Source organism: Manis pentadactyla, chromosome 6 (assembly GCF_030020395.1).
Source record: "Manis pentadactyla isolate mManPen7 chromosome 6, mManPen7.hap1, whole genome shotgun sequence".
NCBI classification, from domain to species: domain Eukaryota; kingdom Metazoa; phylum Chordata; class Mammalia; order Pholidota; family Manidae; genus Manis; species Manis pentadactyla.
Genome location: NC_080024.1, coordinates 121,318,559 through 121,339,739, shown reverse-complemented (window position 1 = coordinate 121,339,739; position 21,181 = coordinate 121,318,559). Strand labels below are relative to the sequence as shown.

At 47.6% G+C, this 21,181-nt stretch overlaps 1 protein-coding gene and 1 long non-coding RNA gene across 5 annotated transcripts in view; one reads left to right on the top strand and one right to left on the bottom strand.

The window, feature by feature from the left end:
• CABLES1 (Cdk5 and Abl enzyme substrate 1) overlaps positions 1-11,540 on the bottom strand; it is a 118,724-nt gene extending 107,184 nt beyond the window's left edge. The window contains exon 1 of one of the 4 annotated variants that reach the window (XM_036905771.2): positions 10,476-11,540. In XM_036905771.2, the coding sequence (XP_036761666.2) occupies positions 10,476-11,311 (836 nt within the window). In that variant the 5' untranslated portion in view covers positions 11,312-11,540. The remainder of the gene's footprint in view (positions 1-10,475) is intronic. The other 3 variants (XM_036905770.2, XM_036905769.2, XM_036905768.2) reach the window with 3 other exon arrangements.
• Positions 11,541-12,252: 712 nt separating this feature from the next.
• Positions 12,253-20,209, top strand: LOC118922725 (uncharacterized). The gene is made up of 2 exons (XR_008998317.1): positions 12,253-12,896; positions 17,445-20,209. It is a non-coding gene; the product is annotated as an uncharacterized LOC118922725 (long non-coding RNA).
• The last annotated feature ends 972 nt before the right edge of the window (positions 20,210-21,181 follow it).

Below are 21,181 nucleotides of genomic sequence, written 5' to 3'. Positions count from 1 at the left end.
CAAGTGTCCATAAACCCTTCCCAAAATTCTAAAACATGTAACAGCAGATGAACGCCTTAGAAGTGAACATTTTAGACATGTACAAGTTCATCTTTCTGAAGTGAAAACTAGGATGCCAAAGGGTTACCAACAGAAAGTACTGCACTGGTCTCGCTCCTCCACCCCACCCATCTCCAGCTTTCCAAACTTCACCCCTGCTCACCACCTGTTCCTGCTCAGAGGCCTCCCTCCTTCCCCTGAAGTAAAACTCACCTCACGCTGCTGCAGGCCCAGCTCTGGGGCCACTGCCCTCTCCCCCTGCAAGAACAGTGGCTCCGACCGCGGCACTGCCCAGGGCCCTGCTGCCTTGGCTGTAACTCTCCTTCTCTGGAAGGTGGGCGCTCGTTCCATTGGTCTCCAACCAAGCTACTTGGCTGTTGACACAGAGGGGTGTGAGTTGCTGCCAACTCAGTACCCACGGGCTGCACTGGGACAGGGTCTCAAAGACAGGAGGTAAGGGCCACCTGCACAAGAGTAGCATACAACTGACTCCCCGGCCATGGCCACATGGGCCCCAGGGCCCCTGACACTCAGGGGGCCATTAAGCAGGCCATACCCTGACCACAGAACTAGGGCCATGGTTTCTGCAAAGGGAGTGAGCAAAGGTACTTCTAAAATTGTCTTTGGAGGTAGCCCTTCCCCCATGGGTGCCCAGGCAGGCCTTCCATGCCTGCTTGTGGGCCGGACCAGCTGTCACTCTGAAACTCCCGGCTTTGCTGCTCGAAGGCTTCAATGCTGACATGTGAATTCATCCCTCCTTGATTCCCTGTCCCCAAGATCTTGATTTTGGCAATGGAAATTGTCAAGACTCCAGTGTAAGCAGGGGCAAAATGCAGCAATAAATGGAGGGGGAATTGTTTCCTCCACTGCTCTGATTTTGCTTTATTATTTGTGAAATTAAAACAATGCAGCAAAGGATCTGTTCAGTGTAGCAGAGCATGAGCTCCCTCACAGTAAACAGCTCTGCACCGCATGTTCCTATCGGATCTTGTCAAGTTTCTCAGCCAGTTCTCAAGTGTAAGACACAGGGCAACCGTGACCAGATTTAATAGCTACGATTTCACTAATCAGCTACTAAGGGCCAAACCTCGGCTTGGTACTTCATGCTGCTTTCTTACTTTAATGCTTAAAACATCCCATCCACAAAGACAGGAATTCTTATCCCCATTGTACAGATGAGGACACTGAGGCTCAGAGAGGTTAAATGAGTTGCCAAAAGGTGCCACTACGTGGTAAAGCGGTCCTAGTCCAAAGCTTGAATCTGTTCACCCAATTTGCTGAGAGGCAGCTGAGCGTGCAGGAAAGGAGGAACTAACAGTAAATTATTATTTGGAGAGAGATGTTGTTACTGGGAAAATTTTCCACCACCAGAGCTCTGGTGGCCTGCCCCAGAGGTTATCACATGAAAATCAGTATCCTTGCCTCCATGAGAAGGCGCTGGCTCATCAAAACGATAGCACAATACTTCTTTGTACTTGAGCACAGTCAGTACAAAACTCCAACTCTACCACATGGAGGGTACACAACCACGGACAAGCCATTTAGTTCTTCACAGTCTTCAGTTTCTAATCTGGAAAATGGCCTCTATGGTGCCTTTTTACAATGACTTGATGCAATGATGAAAGCTCTCTGTGAACTGCAAAGCCCCGAACAAGTAAGCAGACCTTACATGATCCAATGTTTGTCTTATGATGGCTAAAGTGAATCTCTCAATTACTTTGGACATTTGTAATCTCATCTTCCTTCTTCACTATTCCCCTCCAAAAACAAACTTTTTTCAACTCAGTGAAGCACAGTATTTCATTGACAATGAACTTCCAACATCAGGTTAGTCATGTGCCTATCACCTAACAGGCCAGTTTCTGTGATAGACTTTGCCTGTCCTCCAGTCCCTCACATTCCCCTCTCCCCTTCCTAAGACAATCAGAGCAGACATTTAGGAGTCATTGGGTCAACCAGTAAAGTGCTTTAAAATAAAAATCAATGTGCTAGGCACCTAGAAATCTTTGGCATTCTCAAATATTTTATTAGTTTCTTCATGAATGGTCTGTCATTTATTTATCATGGAATTTAACTTAGATTTAAGTACACCCTGGCTTTTAAATCAGGGGACAAGACTGGGCCCTTTCCTTCATGCATACACATATTATTATAATATCCCAAGTCCTAAACTTCTAGCATTTGCATGTTCTACTTTATAAGCTTCAGTCTTTGTGCCTAATGTACAGCAATAAGCCCCAAACCACATTAATGATAACCCCATTGAATATAAACTGTGCAATTATCCAAAATGCTGACACAAACAAAAAGGGGAAAAAAAAAACCAGGAAACCCTGATTGATTATATGTTCTTGGAGGCTTTTAAAAACCAAACAAAAATAAAAATATAACATTACATAGTTTGTAACAAGAGAATAGCAGCTAATGATTTTGTTATTTCTACATGTAATACTAAGTGATCTGTGTGAGCCCCACGGTGTCTGGGAGGTTTGGTTTTTAAATTGCACATAGGCTGAAACTTGAAAGGGCCAGATATGTTTTTGAGGTAGAAAATGGATGGTGGTGACCCTTGGGGGAAATTCACAAAATTATGTTAAGTAACAGATTCTTATAAAAACATCTGGTTTTCAACACTTCCTCTGATAGCAATTATTTTGCAGTCCCCCAAGGGGGGAATGGAACAAAAAGATGTGTGCTGTGCTGGGCCCTCGGCATACTGCTTTTAAACCAGCTTTCTCCAAGGAGGAAAGAAAAAGCCCTGACTTGTGAAGTTGACTGATTCCTGTAGTGTAACATTCCCACTGTGACTGATTTCAGATCGCCAACCAACTCAGAGACTCCTCAGTCCACAGGAGCAGGCCAGCTATGAACACTCCAGGTCTTGCAGAAATGCAGCACAGAAGCCAGAAAAATCAGGGTTCAAATTTTAGCTCTGGATGAGGCCTTAGCAAGTCCTGTTAACCCTTCCACATCTCAGTCCCCATAGCTTTGAGCCCTGTTTAACAGGACTGCTGCACAAATAAAATGAAATAATGCACTTGGAGCACACAGCCCATGGCAGGTACTCAGAACTGCTTACATGTTACCTCTCCTGGGGAGGGGGCACAGTGGGAGAGAGAGCAGACATGGGTAGGGTAGGGTGGGGTGGGTGGGATGGGGTGCCACTTACATGACCTGCCTCACTTTACCCCCATGACAGGGACAGTAACATTCAAGTCAGGAAGTTTGCTCCTGCAGAACTGAGCAGGAGGTGGGGGGGTAGGCTGCTTCACCAAATAAAGGGTCGGGAGTGACTGCTGGGTGGAAATCAAAGACCTAGAAAGTTGAGGTTTTATTTTGGGGTCGGGGGAGCAGTTACCAGGATAAGCAGGGCTTTGAGGAGAAAGGTGTCCTAATGAGATTTTTTAAGAAGTTTTGCCAATGTCTTGGGATCTAATTTCCTTACCAACACTGTCAGGGACGCTGGGCTGTGTTTGGCTCTGTGGTGGCTCTCCAGAGGGAGCTGCTCCCCTTTGCTGTGAGCCAGCCCCAGGCCCATCACTTGTAAGCAACCCCCTAGCCAAAGCTGGGCGCATGTGCACAGACCCCAGAGAAGGAAGAAAGTCAACCCAAGGAGAGCAAGTTCAGTGCCATACAGGAAGGCTCTGCAGGGTGGCGGGTCTGAAAGGAAGGAAGGGGCACGTGGTGGGGACCCTTCCCATGGAGAAGACTGTGCATGCCAGAGCCTGGGGCACCCTTTGGAAAGCCAGACCAGTATGGAACTGACAGGCATGGGGAGAAACGTGCAGTTTCGGCAGGAGGTGCCTGAGGGTAGCCAGACACGAAATACAAGGAATTTAAAACTGACAGATCAGAAGGGGGTTTCACAGAGGTCCCCCCTCTCTGTCAACTGGGAGATAAGTGGGCAGGTCCAATCAGAAGCCAGGAGCCTCCAGAAGGCAAGGACAGAGAGACCAGGGGACCAGCCCACACCTCCAGGGCACAGAGGTGGGCTGGGGTCATCCCTTTTTCTGTAAGGAGCCAGAGAACAAATAGCTTCGGCTTTGCAGACCACATGGTCTCTGCCACAGCTACTCAATTCTCTTCTTGCAGCACAAGGCAGCCAAAGACAATACAGAAATGAGCGCGCAGGGCTGTTCCCAGAAAACATTATTTATAAATAGTCCATGGGCCAGAGTCCTGACCCCTGGGCTAGGGGTAAAAGGTGGAAACAGAGGGCCCAGACAGAGTAAACACACCCAGGAAGGCAGTGTTACTCCCATTTCACAGATGAGAACCTCATCACCAAGCAAGTGGCAGAGCCAGGGCCACAAACACAACTCCTCCCAGGGTGCCAGACTCGCATGCCTATCCACCACACTGCAAACATAAGGCACATAAAAGCCCAGATGCATAAAAGAGACAACACAGGTAACTGGGATTTAATGTGACTGAGAAAAGGGGTCTCAGGGCAGGCTCTGGGAGGGACTGGATTACTGTAGCCACGGGCAACCTTGTCCATTCTGGACTGTCCTCCGGTCCCTCATGCACAGAGGTCCTCCCTGAATGACGGAAAGGCAGAAACCTGAATAAGGATCATCAATACCCTTAGAGGTCATTTAGGTCACCTTCTACCCAGGTCAGTGATGCCAGTTAAACAAGCATTTGTGAGCCTGACTCAAACCCCAGTACAGCCAAGTGAGGCGGGTGAGGGCACAGGCAGGGGGTCCGCCCCAGCTCCCCACTGCAGGCTGAGGAACCTGGCAAGGAAATTGGCCTCTCTGTGGTTCAGCATGGGTTGATACAGTAGTGCTGAGGAAGGGCTGTAATGAATGTGAACTCATTCAATCCCCACTAAACCCAAGTGCGTAGAATAATGCCTGGGACCTGACTGTTAAATAAAAACACTGTGTGAAGACATGGAGCCCGGTCCCACAGGGAGGGCATGGAGTGCCCCCTGCCCTGGTGGGGACTCAAGCGACCTCACCTCTAACCAAATCATCACTGGAAAAACTGGCCTGTGTGTATGTGTCTCCGAACCCAGACTGGGCCCACATGTTATGTCAGCATCTTCTGTGATTAGCACCCTGGCGCCTCATAATTGATATTCATCATGTTCCATGTTTGAATAAATGATGCAAGGCATTAAGCCCCCAGACTAGAATTTCCTCCACTACTGACATAACAGGTAAAGCACCCAAGGTCACCCTCTGTCCACTCTGCGACCTTGGATTCCTGCCCCTCCGGTTGTTACGCGGCTGAAATCAATGTCTACAGAAGCACTCAGCAAGCCTGGAGACCCTTCAGCTTCCGAATGTCACTGCAGGTCGCTGCTGCCTCGGGGTGGGGCTGGCTGGGAATGGACCGCCTCGGGCAGCTGTGGCTTCCCGCTTGGCCAGACCCCCTCCACCGCCAGAGGAACGCAGCTGACAGTGCTGTTGGCGGTTCTCTTACCCAGGCACCACTCATTCATGCCCCCATCCAGGAGCGCAAATACTGCCAACTGGAACCACGCAAACAAACCCAGTGCCACTTCCGCTTCTGATTCTAAGGTCGGCTTCCCACATGTCCCTAAGCTAAACGTGCCCCAGTCCCTGCAGCAGGCTGCTGAGAGCACTAGACCTGAAGAGCAGCAGCACCCATCCCAAGCCTTTCCTTCCAAACTGAAGTGGCCTGTGCCGGTCACCAGCTGAGGAAGGCAGGCCCAGGGCACAGGGCTGACAAGTTCAGGTTTGGCCTTCCTGATCCACCTCATGTCACCTCACCTGCCTCACCTACCTTTCCTTCCCCACCCCGTGTGCTCTAAAGGCCATGTGCCCTTGGCCCTGTTCCCATCTAACAACTCTCCTTCCTATGGAATAAAGTCCAGCAGGCGGAGTTCCCAGGTAGCTATGGGGACACAGTGCACAGCCATGCTGCAGCCCCCACCCCCTCCCCCTGCTTCCTGGAGGGCGACAGCTCACGCCTCAACTTGCTGCCCTCTCTGGGGATGTGCCAGCAGTGAGCAGGCTTCCCGTTTATTTTCCCTTCTGAGTTCACCCACAGCATTACAGGCTTTGAGTGCAAGGAGGCGGGTAGCGGCTAAACCTCGCCACCCGCCTCAGCCCCCAGCAGGGCTTGGCCTCTGCCATGCCTTGGGTAAGCGTCCTTAGCAGGGCCTGGCTCTGGCCTTCGTACTTCATGTTGCTGGAAAGATGTCTCCACAGTAACTGGGGTTTGCTTACTGCACAGGAGATCAAAGTCCTTTAAGAAATTTTAAAATCCAGAGGGTGCAGGTGGTGCACAGCTGGAACACAGAGTGGGGACTTGCCTGAAGTCACAAAGCAAGGCGGTGACAACGTCAGGAAAAAATGTCCATCTCCCCCTCTTACTCTGGTTGTGGATCCCCTAGTCGGCTCATGCTTTTCTGTCCAGAAAGATAGGACTATAGATAAACCAGGCCAGGTTCTACACTAGGAGGGGCAAAAGGGTGGTTAGAAGCTCCAAAGCCAGCAGGCGGAGCCTGAGCTCTGCCCCAAAGGCTGAGTGACCTTGAGCAGGTCATTTCACATCCAAGTCCTGGTTTCCTGGGCTTTCCAGCAGGAGCAGCCGGAGTAAAGCCTTCCTCCCCACAGGGAGGCCCATCTGCTCCCAGGGAGCTCGTCAGAAATGCAGACTCAGGCCCTCCCAGACCTTCTGGATCGGAATCTGCCCTTTATCAAGATCCCCAGATCTTGATTTATAAGCACATTTATATTTGAGAAGCCCAGATTTAGAGTGTTTATTACAAGCCCACACACAGTCAGCCCTCAGTAATAGATAGATGTCAGCACACGAACACCTGAGGAGCTCAAGATGCAGGCCAAGGTGCTCCTGAGTAAACAGACCCCGGAAGGCTGAGCAACTTGCCTGGGGCCAGACGGCAGCACCAGTATTCAAGCCCCACACCTGGGGCTCTTCTGCACCCCATGCCCTCTTTCCTTTAAAACCTGACTCTCCACAAGGCACCATCTAACACTGGTATTCTAAGAACCAAAACCTCATGTCATTATAAATTACTGCCCTGGTCACCAAGTATGCCTCTTGTCAGGCCTGGTGGCACACATTAGTCTGCCTGGGCTTGACGTTATGTGCTTCTGTCTGCCATCCAGCTCCAGGAAGTGAGCCCAGGACTACTGCCAGCTGCTACCTGAGATGAAACTTTCAAAGTGAAAGGAAACCTTAAAATACACTTTACAAATTCACTCTTTCACCTACTAACACCTTCATGCAGCAGTTCACTACCCAGAGAACACACAGGGTTTCAAGCCAGAAGGCACTGTTTTGGCTTCCCACCTCTGACACCTAGTCTGAGAGCAAAGCCCAGTGAGAGGAAAGTCCAGCGTGTTGGCTTCCCAGGGCCGGAGCCCTGCCCACCAGCTGAGAGATGCCCAGGTCACGGTTCCAGGCCCCCTAGATGCACCAATGGAGGCTAGTAGGTAGCAGTAAAGCTGGGGCCCCAACAAAGAGGGGAAATGGCTAGGAAAGGGAGCATAGAATCACATCAATGTGACCAGCCTGCAACATCCAGGCAAACATCTCCAGCCAACAGCTCCAAAATTACCCTTGGGCCTACTGCATGCAAAGCACCATGATCCAGCCAAGTGGCAGAGGGAAAGACACCAGGCTTGGATGTCAAAGATCTGGGTTCCCATCCTGGCCAACACTGGGTCTGTGAAAGACCCTACACATAGTGCGGCTGGAAGGGCTCACTGTGATGTCAAATTTCCAGCCCAAAGCACAGAGACCAGCGTCATAAGTCCATCGGCACATCTGTGCCAGCATTTGGGCACAGAAACTTTTCCTCCCTGCCCTATTTCAAAGTTTGGAAGTCCAACCAATAATTGTGATTGGTTTTATAAGTGTCCAGACAAAAGTAACAAAAAAGTTAATTGTGTCATGATTTCAGATTGGGAAATTCTAGTTTTTATATACCTATAACACAGCCTTAAATGAAAATCTCAAGTTCACTAAAAAAAGGCAGATTTCAGATCAATTTGGCAGTGCTTTCCAAACTTCCATTTGTATATGAATCATCTGCCCATCTTGTTAAAACACAGATTTGCCCTGGAGTAATCCAGGGGGGCCTGAGAGTTTGCATTTCTAAGGGCTCTTGTGAAGCTGGAGATCCAAGAGCCCACACCTCTGAGTAGCAAGGTGCTATGAAATTCCTTAAATAGCAAGAGATACATCTGAGAAAAGTATAATTTGATATATAACTACAATATCCCAGAAGAAAATCCGTGAAGTAGTATATGGAACCACCCAGTCTATCAGGGTTCCTTAAAGGGAGGCACACCAGGAAAGCAAATGCCCTTCTCCACAGCGGCAGGGCCATATGCAGAGGAGTTTGTCCTGGCAGGTGACAGTACTTTTTAGGGATCTAAGAGCAGCATGCCACTGACAAGATTCTTGGGCAGAGGAAACAAAGCATCCTAGGGTATTTCAAGCTCATGGCCACTCCAACAGCTAGTGGCCAAGCCAGCTTTTCAAGACCTTTCTAAAATTCCTGTTTTACCCTTTTACCTCCTGTACATTAAATTCGATGCTGTTTCTGTTGACAGCTAATGGAAAAATGGGGGAGAAAAGCTAACAAGCTGCCGGATACAGATAATTCTGAAGTAGTAAGACAAACATGACTGTCAGGCCAAGAAGCATCTTATATTGACTAACTGATCATAATGTGTTATTCACATTAAACAATAGGGGAGGTCAATAAAACATCTAAGGGGTTCATATTTATTGGACTAGAGATAAAATTCTGGCTAATCTCCGGGTCAGAAATACTCACACTCAAGATCTTCTAGACCCTCTGAAATGAGATTCTTGGACACAAAGTGTGGTAATCCAACCTCCAGCTGCTTTTCACACAGGGACCCATCTGTCTACCGCGAGATACAGGCCAGCCTTACATACTGGCTTGGAATAACCTGTATGTTTACTACAATTCCTGTCATGGGCCTCTGGACCAGCTGAGCGCTCACTCAAACTACAGAGTCTTTGAGCCAGTATGCGATGTAAAGCAGTAACACAAAGCTGCCCAAAGATTGCAGAGTACGCACCAACCCCAGAGAGGAACGGATTCCCCTCCGTGTGCTCACCTACTAATGGGAGATGCGTGCGGACAAGAAAAGCCAGGACCATTGTTGCTAACACACCCGTGCAATCACCAGGTTACTGCCCAGCTCCACGCCCCTGCCAGCAGCCTGTGTGCACTCACACTTCAGGGCTACATGCTGAGCACCGTCATGATTTCACACACTTGGGTAAAGAGACTCAGAACAAACTTCTGGATGAGCCCGGCTCATTCTTCCCCATTTGTCCGTTAGGGGAGGAAATTAAGTTTTCCCAATAGGCCACCTTACTTAAGCAGGGAACAGCCTGAGCTTTAGATGAGCATTACAGCAGAGAAGCTCTAACAGAAAATGTTTTCCTTTCTCATCTTGAGGCCTGTGAAATGTTGACAAGGTCCAATCTCAGAGGGGAAACTGAGGCCCCAGGAGGTTAAAATAACTGAGCCAAGGTGAAGCCTACCCTATAACTAACTTCACAGGAGGCCTTATTAACAAGGGAGGGTGCTCCCTCCCCGAACTGGCCTGCACTTCCCCCCTGCTCCTCACTCCATTTCTCTCTCAACCTCTAGGCCAGTTGTCCCACACAGACCTAACTGGCAACTGTCCCCTGCACCTGTGGTGACAAGCTCCAGCTATTTCCTGAAGAAGCAAAGGTCCAGCATTTCAGGTTTTTGCCAAAATGCCCAATACCTGCAGATGACTTAAGCTAGCCAAGACAAGTTTTTACACAACTCTAGGAAATTGATCTTGGAATGGTAAAAAAAGAATCCTCAAACCCTATTTCCTCCCTGTCCCCTTCCCACAAGGCTCGGTTCAAGGGAATGTAAGGGCTTTCCATTTCTTAGGAAAATGCCAAGTTTTACTGAGACACAGGAATACTCTGAACTCAGGCAGGAACTTCTCAGAAGGGATCCACCGCATGTCTGCGAAGAATTCGGGCTCAAACGTCTCACACGTGCCTCTCGGCAGCCGGCGGCACCCACTGTTCGACTCTGCGCCCCAACAAGTCTCGCTTGGCGAGGGGACAGCGCGTCTCCGGGTCTGGCCCAGGTTTGGAAGTTCATGAGCTCCTCGCCATGGGAGGTTTTGGAGCCGCTTTTCAATGCGCTCCCACAACTCCTAACTCAGCGCCCACTGCAGCAGCGTGACGCTTCTGCTCTGCGAGAGCCGGGCGCCCGCACACACGTGCTGTGAAAACACACTCCTCATCGGGGACCCTCCTATTTCGCGTGCCCCTGGGCTTTGGAATTCGCTCCCCAAGCCGCGGGAAACGGCAGGGCGCGGGCAGTGGGGGCGCCGGCGTCCCGCAACAGAGGCCAGCCGCAGGGACGCCGGGTGAGACGCACATCGCGAGGGGATACTCACCGGGACCGCTGCAGCTGCTCCAAAGCGCTGGTGCTGCCCCCCTGGCCCGGCTGCTCCAGGGAGCAGTAGTTCTGCGAGGTCTGCCTGGAGAAGGCGATGGGCAGGATTCCCTGAGTGAACGAGTTGAGGCGGCCCCGACTGCCGCTCCCACTCCCGGGGGCCCCGGAGCCCAAGAAGGCGGCCGCCGGCACCTGCACACTGCTAAAGGCATCGTCCTCCTCCAGCTCTTCCAGCCCAGCGCCCCCGCGCCCGTCAGGCAGCTGCGGCTGAGCGCAGGCGGCGGCAGGCGCCGCCCGGGGCGGCTGCAGCTGCTCCCCCGACGCCCGGCCCGCGCCCAGGGGGCTCGCGAAGCCCCGGGTCGCCGCGGGACCCGGCACCGTCGCGTGGCCGCCGGGGGCCATGGGCAGCAGCGGCGACGGCTGCGGGAAGTAGGGGCCCGATCCGGCCGCTGACGCCGCCGCCGCCGTGCCCGCCGCGGCGAGCGCGTTGCAGCCGCTCCGCTCGGCGGCGGCGAGCAGGCTGAGCCGAGTCCTCGCGCCGCAGGCGCTGCCAACGCCGGGCTTGGCCGCGCCGCTCTCCTCGCCGCCGCCCCACTCCTCGTCCGGCAGCGGCGGCCGTCCGTCCAGCGATATGTTGGTGAGGAAGGAGAGGGCAGCCTGGCGGCGCCGCGGGTCCATGCGCGGCTTCCTGGGGGGCTCGGGCGGCGGCGGGGCCGGCGAGGCGGCGGGCGGGGGCTGCGGCTGCGGCTGCTGCAATCCGCCGGTGCCCGCGGCGTCGGTGCCGGCGCAGCTGCTGCTGCAGGCGGCGGAGCCGGCGGTGGCGGCCGCCGCCGCCATTGTGTCCGTCTGCGGCGATGTTTCCAGCGGCGCCCGAGTGCTAAGCGGCGGGCGCGAGCGCCGGTGACCCGGGCTGGGCAGGGCGCGGGGCGCGGGCGGCGTGCGCGGCGGTCCGGCCCCCCTGCGGGCGGGCCATGCTGGCCCCTCGGTGCTCAGGCGCGCGGCTGGCGGGCTGGCGGCCGGGCAGTGCGGCCCCAGGCCTTCCTCGCCGTTGCGGTCTCCGGCTCCCGCGCCCGGGCCCCGTATTTATAGGTGCGCGCGCCCCGCGCTCGCGCTCCGTGGCGCTCTTCGCAATAACACAGTATCACGTGTGGGGAATGAAACCTGGGAGGAAAACAAAGCCTCCCGCGGAGGCAGGCGGCGGGGGACGAGGGGCTCCGGAGGAGGAAGGCCGAGCGAATGGCGAGGCGGAGGGCGTGCGGGGCTGTCCAGGTAGTCCGAGTTTCCTGCGGGACCCTTGGTGGCTCCCCGGGCGCGCGGGAGCCAGCAAAGGGAGGCAAGCGTGTTTCCCCGCCGCGCTCGGACTGGGAACTGGGGGTGCGAGCAGAACCCCGTGAGTTACGGCGTGAGGAGGTGTTCCCGGGAGAGTTGTGGGTCTGCAGGATAGTTACTTGGAGCGACTCAGAGTTACTTAGAGCCTATGAACTTATTAACCGGACCGCGCGCTTCCCTCGGCCTCAAGAAATACGTCCTTATTAATAGTTATATGGGCAGATCCACTACCCGTTATGTGGACAATCCCACCTGAAAGCTGTGAACCACTGAGGTTGTGTCTCATTTATTCGCCGGCCGAGGTTCCAGCCCCTGAGATAAATGCAAGCCCCGGAGTGCAGAAGCGCCCAGGCAGGGGAACACCTTCAACGTGGCCAGGCTAATTTACACATCCGCAGTTGATTGGTGCTGACCCTTTCCATCTCTTTCTTAGCCAAGGCCAATATTACTCTGGCCCTAAAATGTGCTCCGTTTCTTATGACGATCCAGGTAAGCTAAAATGTTCTCACCTTTTCCTCCTTGTCACCTTGCCAATTTTTGTGGATTATGATCTCTTCTCCCATATAAACTGGGAACAGTATGGACAGTTACTTACTGTCACTCACTTCATAAACATCCGTTTGGCACCTACCCTGGTTTCTACAAGGATGGGCTCCTGTCCTAGGACTTGCTAACTCTTCCAGAGCTGCAAGTCCAGATCTGGCAGGAGTCACAGAATGCTGCACCCAAGCCCGCCCCGCAACAAATGCCTGTCCTGGCTGGGGAAAGGGGAGAACCAGGAGCGTTTTGAAAACGTGTGCCGGTTTTCCTGTGCGGTTTGGGTCACTTACCAAATGCAGGAAGAAACAATTACCACACCGAATTAAGCCCTGTGACATCTAAGAAAACTCTATACACACTTTTCTGAGGGAGAAGCAACGTGTTTAAGATCAAGGGATTAGTTTAACTAAAGGTTTAAATTCAGCCCTGGAGCCAAGGGGTAACTCTACTTTGAAATTCCACTCCATTTCAAGTTCAGGAACGTAAATTGAGTAATGTAGAGCAAACACACGCTGTCCTGAGAGGTGCGGCCAACCTGGAGTATGAGATACGGGTGAGTTTCAGGTTACATTTGCTTAGGACAAATATGGCAAATGGCCCTTACATGAACAATTGCTCATATCTTATTTTATGTCGTTTTTTAGGCCTTTTGAAAAAGTGGAGCCTGGCTTCTATTTATAGCAGCCTTACAGCAGTTAAGTAGAAGCTTGGTGACCAGCTCTGTGAAATTTCATTAGGATCTTAATTATTTTGTTTAACTAACTACCTTGAGACTTTCAAGCCACTTTATTACAATTAACTTAATTTACATGACCACTGGCTCTGTTGTGCTGGCAGACAGTGTTAAATAAATGACAGCTCTTGTTAAAGGAAGAACTATTTTTTTTATTATAAAACTGATCAATGCTTCTTGCCCAACAGAGAAGATAAGCAAAGAGAAGAATTTAAAAAGCATTTGTCATCTCCTTCGCTGTTAAGTTTTTTATTTCTGCTCTGGGTGTATTTTTAAACAAAAGCTAAAGCAGGCTGTTTAAGTATTGTGAGTTTTGCTAGCCATGTTGCAATCATCTTTTCACCTACAATAGTCTACAGCATCATTTTCATGACTGCATAGTGTTCAATTTGGTGGAGAGAATGTAATTATTAAGCCTGTGCCCTACATTGAACATTTACATTGTCTCTGCTCCTGCTGTTACAGAGAGAGTGGTGATGATATCCTTAAATCTGGCCACCATCCAATAATACCTTCTGAAGTTAAGCTGGGGCAAATGGCATATCATGTTTTTAAGGCTTCCCATTGCAGAAAGTTCCTCACATGCTTGCCAGCACTGGCTATTAAATTTTTTTCATCAATATTCATTTCTTTGCTCATTTGTTATATATAATTATTTGCCTATTTTCAGTGTCAAATAGGCAAACTGATTTCAAATGCTTATTAAAGCATCAAAGAAGAATCAGTATCTAACCTCCACTATGCTCCTATGATCCTCTTAATGGAGATCATGAGAGATCCAATTTACTGTTCACCTACTGTTTCCCAGCCACAGAATATTTATAATCTTTAGCCCTGTGCAAGGGGGCAGGCAGTGCATTGTCATCAACAGTGCAGAAAAATTAGGCTCAGAAAAAACTATTTGCCCAAGGTCACCTAGGTCTTAAAGTGGCTAGGCAGGCATACAAACCTTAGCCCAAGACCCATGCATGTTCTTATGCCCTCTGCTGGTGAGGATGTTTCATGAGTGGGGATCTGTCTCCAGATTTAATCTTACCTTTGTATTTCAGACTCACCCATAATGAAGTAGTACAAGTCTTGGAGGAAAAGAATCTGGGTTACAAGAGCAAGTCTTTTAACCTCTTCAGGCCAGTTTCCTTTGTGGGTTATTCTGAGGTACAAGTGAGACTGCATGAGAAACATTTCATAAACTTTAAAGTACTTCTTTTTTTTTAGTTTTTTTGAGTTTTTTTTTTTTATTGAAGGGTAGTTGACAACAGTATTACATTACATTAGTTTCAGGTGTACAACACAGTGATTCAACATTTATATACATGATAATTCTAGGTACCAGCTATCACCATACCAAGTTGTTACAATATTTTGACTATATTCCTTATGCTATACATTACATCCCGGTTACTTATTTATTTTACAATTGGAAGTGTGTTTATATATATATATTTTGTGTGTGTGTGAGGGCATCTCTCATATTTATTGATCAAATAGTTGTTAACAACAATAAATTTCTGTATAGGGGGGTCAATACTCAATGCACAATCATTAATCCACCCCAAGCCTAATTTTCGTCAGTCTCCAATCTTCTGATGCATAACGAACAAATTCTTACATGGAGTACAAATTCTTACATAGTGAATAAGTTACATGGTGAACAGTACAAGGGCAGTCATCACAGAAGCTTTCGGTTTTGTTCATGCATTATGAACTATAAACAGTTCAAATATGAATATTCATTTGATTTTTAAACTTGATTTATATGTGGATACCACATTTCTCTTATTATTATTATTTTTAATAAAATGCTGAAGTGGTAGGTAGATACGAGATAAAGGTAGAAAACAGAGTTTAGTGTTGTAAGAGAGCAAATGTAGATGATCAGGTGTGTGCCTGTAGACTATGTGTTAATCCGAGCTAGACAAGGGCAATAAACATCCATGTATGCAGGAGATTTCTCTCAGAACATGAGGGGGGAGGTTCTAAGCCTCACCTCTGCTGCTCCCCATTTTCTCACCAGATGGCCCCCTGCGACTGTGCCTGCCTTAGGTTGTTCCTCCCTTGAGGAATCTTACCCGTCTCTGGCTAACCAGTCATCTTCCGGGGCCATACAGGGAAATGTCAAGTTGGTAAGTGAGAGAGAAGCCTTATTGTTTGAAAAGGTTAGCTTTTTACTTCTTTGCATATTTATGCCCTGTGGCTTCTATGTCCAGCATTTGTCTTGAGGTGTCTTTACCACTTAGAAGAATTATGATACTCGGTAAATTCGACATGTGGCACGAGTTCTATTTAAAGGTTGTGATTAGGTAGGAAGAAGAAAAGCTATAGAAGTAGCAGGCAGAAGAAAACCTGGGAAGATTGATTATTTCTTTGACATATCTTCTTGTAGAGTAACTTCAGCATGGATAGGTTTTAAACTACTAATTAAATTGTGCACACACATTAACATAATAGGAATATAGTTACCTAACCAAAGCATACCTGTAATTACCAGCCATCTCCAGTGAAACCAAGAAAACCAGTTAGGCACCTTAGGCATTTGTGAAAACTTATCTATGATATGGTGGATATTGTCCAACTGAACTTAAACAGTCTGAGAGAATTCAGATAAATTAGAACAACCCATTCCTGGGGACTGTTCATATCCCATATGTTCTTTTAACAATAAATAGTCTGTGGTTGTAAGATTTTGGAGTGCTACAATTTGCACTTCTCCTTATTCTTGGTTGAGTTCCAACAGTATAGATCCAGTCCAATTTGTTGTTTTACTGTATGCACAGGCCAGCTTAGATATCTCCTTCATCATTCCCATGGCAAGTCCAAGAACTGGTGGGATGAGTGCATCTACACCTGTGGCAGTGCGTGGATCTTTGTTGGAGTTTTTTTTTTTGCTGATCATCTTCTGTCATGAGTCTTCCCGAGAGTGCTGATGTTGGAAGTTCTTTTTCATATCGTATCTTAGTTCATTTTCGGGGTAGCCTAAAGTACTTCTTAAACATGTCAATTGTTACAAGAACCATCCTAATCTACTTACCCCATGAATTATTCCAATTTCATTTATTTCTCACCTATTTATTCATTGATTGAATATTACTGAGCAACTTATAGCACTGTCTTGCTACAAAAGTGGTCAAAAGACATATTTTGGCTTTAGCCCTGGTGCTCTTTAGAGTGAAAACCATGGAAAACAAAAGCTTAGGGCACTTTTAAATAAAAATGCAAGGCAGACTGATTAAGTGATCAAAGGAGCAATCAGACAGGGACTGTAAATGTTACCAGAATATGAAGGGAGCTTTTTCTCTGAGGCGAGGCCTGAGGGGGAAGGCTTGAGCAGTAGTCAGGATTTAAACCAACCTAGGCAATGAGGAAAGAGGAGGACACCCTAGGATGAGAAAGTTCTGCGTGTAGATTCCTAGTGGATAGCAGGTATGGAGGACTGGAAATGTAATTCTTGGCCAGCCAAGGCTTTGATTTTCCATGTATTTTCCTATTACTCCTTCCAAGCTCCTGTTCTAAAACTTTTTTCGTATGCACCAACTGTTTTGATTGACACATACAGAGTCAATTTAAAAAAGAAAGAAAAAGAACCTCCAAGAAATCCCTGACCCTTAAAAAAAAATAATTCAGCAAACAAAGAAGTGTGAAAATTAGCTTAGAGGTGAAGTAGCTGTCACTCATAACAGTAGCCATCTGATGCGTGGAGATAAGGGGGCCCACTGCGAACTTAGGTATGCTTGTGACCTTTTGGAGTCCCAGCTTGGAAAAATTACAAGCTTTTTGTGTTGGTTGCCTCATCTCTAAAGGTAGGTTTAGCACTATTTTACCCTGAAGAGTTGTCAGGATTAACAATAATGTAACTTATGTAACTAGCAGAGTATATTAAGTAGGTAGCTATTATTAGAAAATGCAAACTATAGAAGGTGCACATAACAAAGGCCAGGATATTTTAGGTTCTGGGTTTTTGTAGTTTGCACTAGACCTGCCAGGTAGACAGGACCATGAGAAACTTCAATGTCAGCTCTAGTTCAGATCAGATTATTTCAGTGCATGTTCCATAAAAATGCCCGCTGCTGCCTGTTGCTGGAACACTCACTAGACTAGTAGATCTAAAATACGGGCAGAGTGCTGGTGAGAAAACTGCTGCTTTCCTTAATCAAATGAAAGTTAGATTCGACCAAGACTAGAAATGGAGAACATCCGAGAAAGAGGTGGTCCTCAAAGCTTCTCTTCACCCTGAGGGTCACCTTCCCCAGGGGTAATTGTGATCGTTTCTGTTGGCCTGAGAAAAGGAGAGATGGGGAGGACAGGGGACTCATTGTTTTCCCCTTGACAATTTGGCACAGATATCTTAATTTCCTTTCTTAATTTTTCCAGGACTCGTGAGACCAAACCAGATACAACATTTAAATAAGACTTGACTAGAAGTTCAGGGATATTTCATGAAGAAATAAATTCAGTGAGTAATATACAACCACATATAGCAGCTTATAAAATGTGACTTACTCAGTCGTCATCCCAGTATTTGCTAAATGCCGATCCCGTGCGTGGTCTGGGTTAGGCTCTATAAACACCAAGAACAGGATGTGACCCTTTCCTGGAGCTCTCAAGCTAATAAAGTTATGGTAATATTTTCACCATAATACATCAAGTACTTTAAAAAGAGATGCACAGCATTCAACACCGGCACACCTGCTAGAGTAGAGCCTTTGCCCCCAGCACCACTGTCTAGGACACCCTCTTCTCCCTGCGTGGGCGAGCTGACGCTCCTGCTGCTTGCCACAATCCCCTCCTCCACGGCTGCTCTTCTGGCCTGAAGGACCTGCCCTGCCGTCAGGGCTTGGGACCAGCAGCCCCCGACCTGTCCACACAGAAGCTCAAATAGGACCATTTTGCCTCTGGACCCCTCACACTACGTGGAGGAAGGAGGAAAAGTGATATTTTACCACAGTATCTGCTAGGATGTTGGAGGGCCTTCAGGCTTTTATAACCTGTATGAGAAGCTGAGAAGAAAGGGCCATGCGGTGTGTCCATGGACTGTGTGAACAGTCACATAAGCTTGTGTTACTGATTCCCCAAGGACATAGTTCAAGCAAGAATGGATTTAGATACCCGGTCAGTCTGGGAAGCCTTCCTCATCCCCACGGTGATATGCAAAGACATTATTTAAAACTCTTCAAATTTCCTCTGATTCATCATATTTCTCCCTTGGATGCAGCCCAGCCAGTTGGTGAAAGAGGGAGGATGTCCTTCACAGTGAAGGGGTCCATTCCACAAGCACTCCACGTGGGGGCGCAGCCAAAGGGCACAGGCTTGGGTTTGCAGATCCCAGCTCTCTCACTAACCCTGTGATCCCTTCCCCATCTCAAGACTGGAGCAGATCCTACCTACCTTGCATGGTTTTTTTGCAGATTAAACCATGGCATGTGTAAAAAGCACACAGTGGGAGCTTATGAGTGGTGGCTCTTGTCATTATCTAAGGGACCCCAGAGAAGCATGCTGCTGAGCAGGTGAGCAGTGGAAGTTCCATTCCACTGTGGAAGGCATCAATTACCATGGGAGAAACCAGGCATCCGACTGTTAGGAAAATACATTTCAGTTGCTTCCATGAGAGGTCCTCAGTCTCCCAAAAGGGGATTGTTCATGCCCAAAACGCCACCCATAATCTAACTGCAGAATGTTTATGATATTGGCATGTTAAAGAAAATCAATGAATTTTCTTTATTGTATTACCTTTCTACTTAAATCATAACAAATTTTTGGGTTGTTTTTTTTTTGGAATTATATTGGTATGCCTGAATAAGCAGCTCAAGGACAAAGAAGAAAGCACATCTCCTATAATTACAGTTTCTGAACATGAACCTTACATAGGGCCTGCACACAGGCGCCCTGATGAAGGTCCCTCTAGATGCTGCACAAATAGGCAGGCCTACAGGGCTCTGTGTTTCCCAGCAGAACAGCATTATTTTATAGTGTTTGCATTTGTTCAGGTCATTTGCACATCAGAATGGGGTAGATGTGGACCAATTCTGTGGGAAGCATTATCACTTTGCCTGCCACTTGGAAGTTCAGCGGGACTAATCAGTGGTCCATGGTAACCGTCACTGCTAGGTGGGCAAACTGCATAAAGCAACAGCTCACAGAAAGTGCAATGTGAATGCCTAGCAATCACTTAAAGGAGAATTAAGAGTGATGGACATTCCTAAACAGCTGGTGGAATGGCAATTGGAATAACCTTTCTGGAAAGTTGGTTGGCAATATGTATAAAGAGCCTTAAAAAGTTAACAATTGAGAGCATAGACTTTGCAGTCAGACTGGACAGGTTAAATTTTGGCCCCACAATGCACCCCTATGTTTATTACTGTATTATTTACAGTAGCCAAGATATGGAAGCAACCAAAGTGCCCATCAACAGATGAATGGATAAAGAAGTAGTACATACATACAATGGAATACTATTCAGCTGTAAAAAAGAAAGAAATTCTGCCATTTTTGGTAACATGGATGAACCTAGAGGGTATTATGGTCAGTGAAGTAAGTCAGGCAGAGAAAGACAAATACCATATGATTTCACTTATATGTGGGATCTAAAAACAAAACAAACTGAAGATAACAGCAGTAGACTCACAGACACTGAGAAGTGACTGATGATTACCACAGGTGAAGGGTTGGGTAGAGGGGAGAAATAGGAGAAGGAGACAAAAATAAATAAATAAAAATTTTAAAATAAATAGAATTAAATAATGAGAAAAAAATGTGGACCCCACTATCATGGCTTGGGACATGTGAGCCTGTTATTCAACTGATTTGTGCTTTGGTTTTGTCCCACAGATGGGAAGGACTTTATCATCTGTGAAATGGGAATGAAAATATCTACCCTTTGGCACTGTTAGGAGAATTCAGTGCAGCCCAGGTACATGGTAAGCACTCAAGAAATACAGTTACTGTAATACTCCCAAGGAGCTATTGAGAAACAAGGTCAAAGATTTATGCACACAAATATTCATTGCAACATTTTAAAAATAAAACTAGAAAAAAGAAACCCAAATGCAGAACAATGGAAAACTAAATTATGGTTCACTCAAACAATGGAATATTGTTCTTCTATTTAAAATAAAAACAACCTATCTTTACCAACCTTCTTCATGACATGAAAAATGTTTTTTGAAAAATTGCGTACCAAATAAAACAGAATAGAAATTTGATAGGTCACAATATGTCAACTTGGTAAACAATGGATGGAATTGTTTTAAATATTAATATGTCTAAAGGTTACATGTGACCAGAAGGTTAAATCACAGGCTCCTATGGTAACAGTGATTTTTATTTGCTTTTTTTTTGCTTATCTAAGTAGAAATAACCACGTGCTCCTTTTAAAACTGCCTCCCGATGAGCAATTTTAAAAATATTTTTTAAATGCATGGAAATAAGTCTTGAAAGAAAATAAGCCCAAACATGTAAATGGTGAAGTTATCGGGGACTTTTTTCAGTTCCTTTAGGGATATTAGGAGACTGATAGCTTTCTCTGCCACAGATGGGAAGGACGTGGTTAGGCAGAGAGGAAGAGGAAATGCCTTTTGGTGAGGGTGAATCACCAAGGATGAATCAAGGCGCAGACAGGGATAAGAAAGGGAATACTTTTGGGAAGCGGCTGGCAATGAACAGACCTGACAGAACAGCTACCTCAGAAGCGTTGTACCGAATCATGGGAGATAAAGCTGCAAAACAGTGTATAGGGTCAGATCTTGAGACCCCCTGAATCTGAAGTAAGGAATGTGAACCTGTAGGTATTACAGAACCTCGGATGGTTTTTTAAACAAGAAACAAGGTGTGTTGAAAGCCAACGAAGGGAGCCCTAATTTGGCAAATGTGCATATGGGGTTTAACAGAGGCTAAAGGAGCAGAGAGGGGTTTTTATTCATTTTTCTGTTTATGCATTTATTCATCCGGCATACACTGAGGTTTTGCTGTATGCCATGCTCTCTCCTAGGCACTCAGAGTAAGGCAAGTTCCCAGGCTTCAAAGAGTTAACAGCCTGCTCAGAAAATTGGGGCAAGAGAGCTGAGGGAATGGGGTGGGTTCCCTTTTACATGCAAGCCCTGAAATGGCCATTT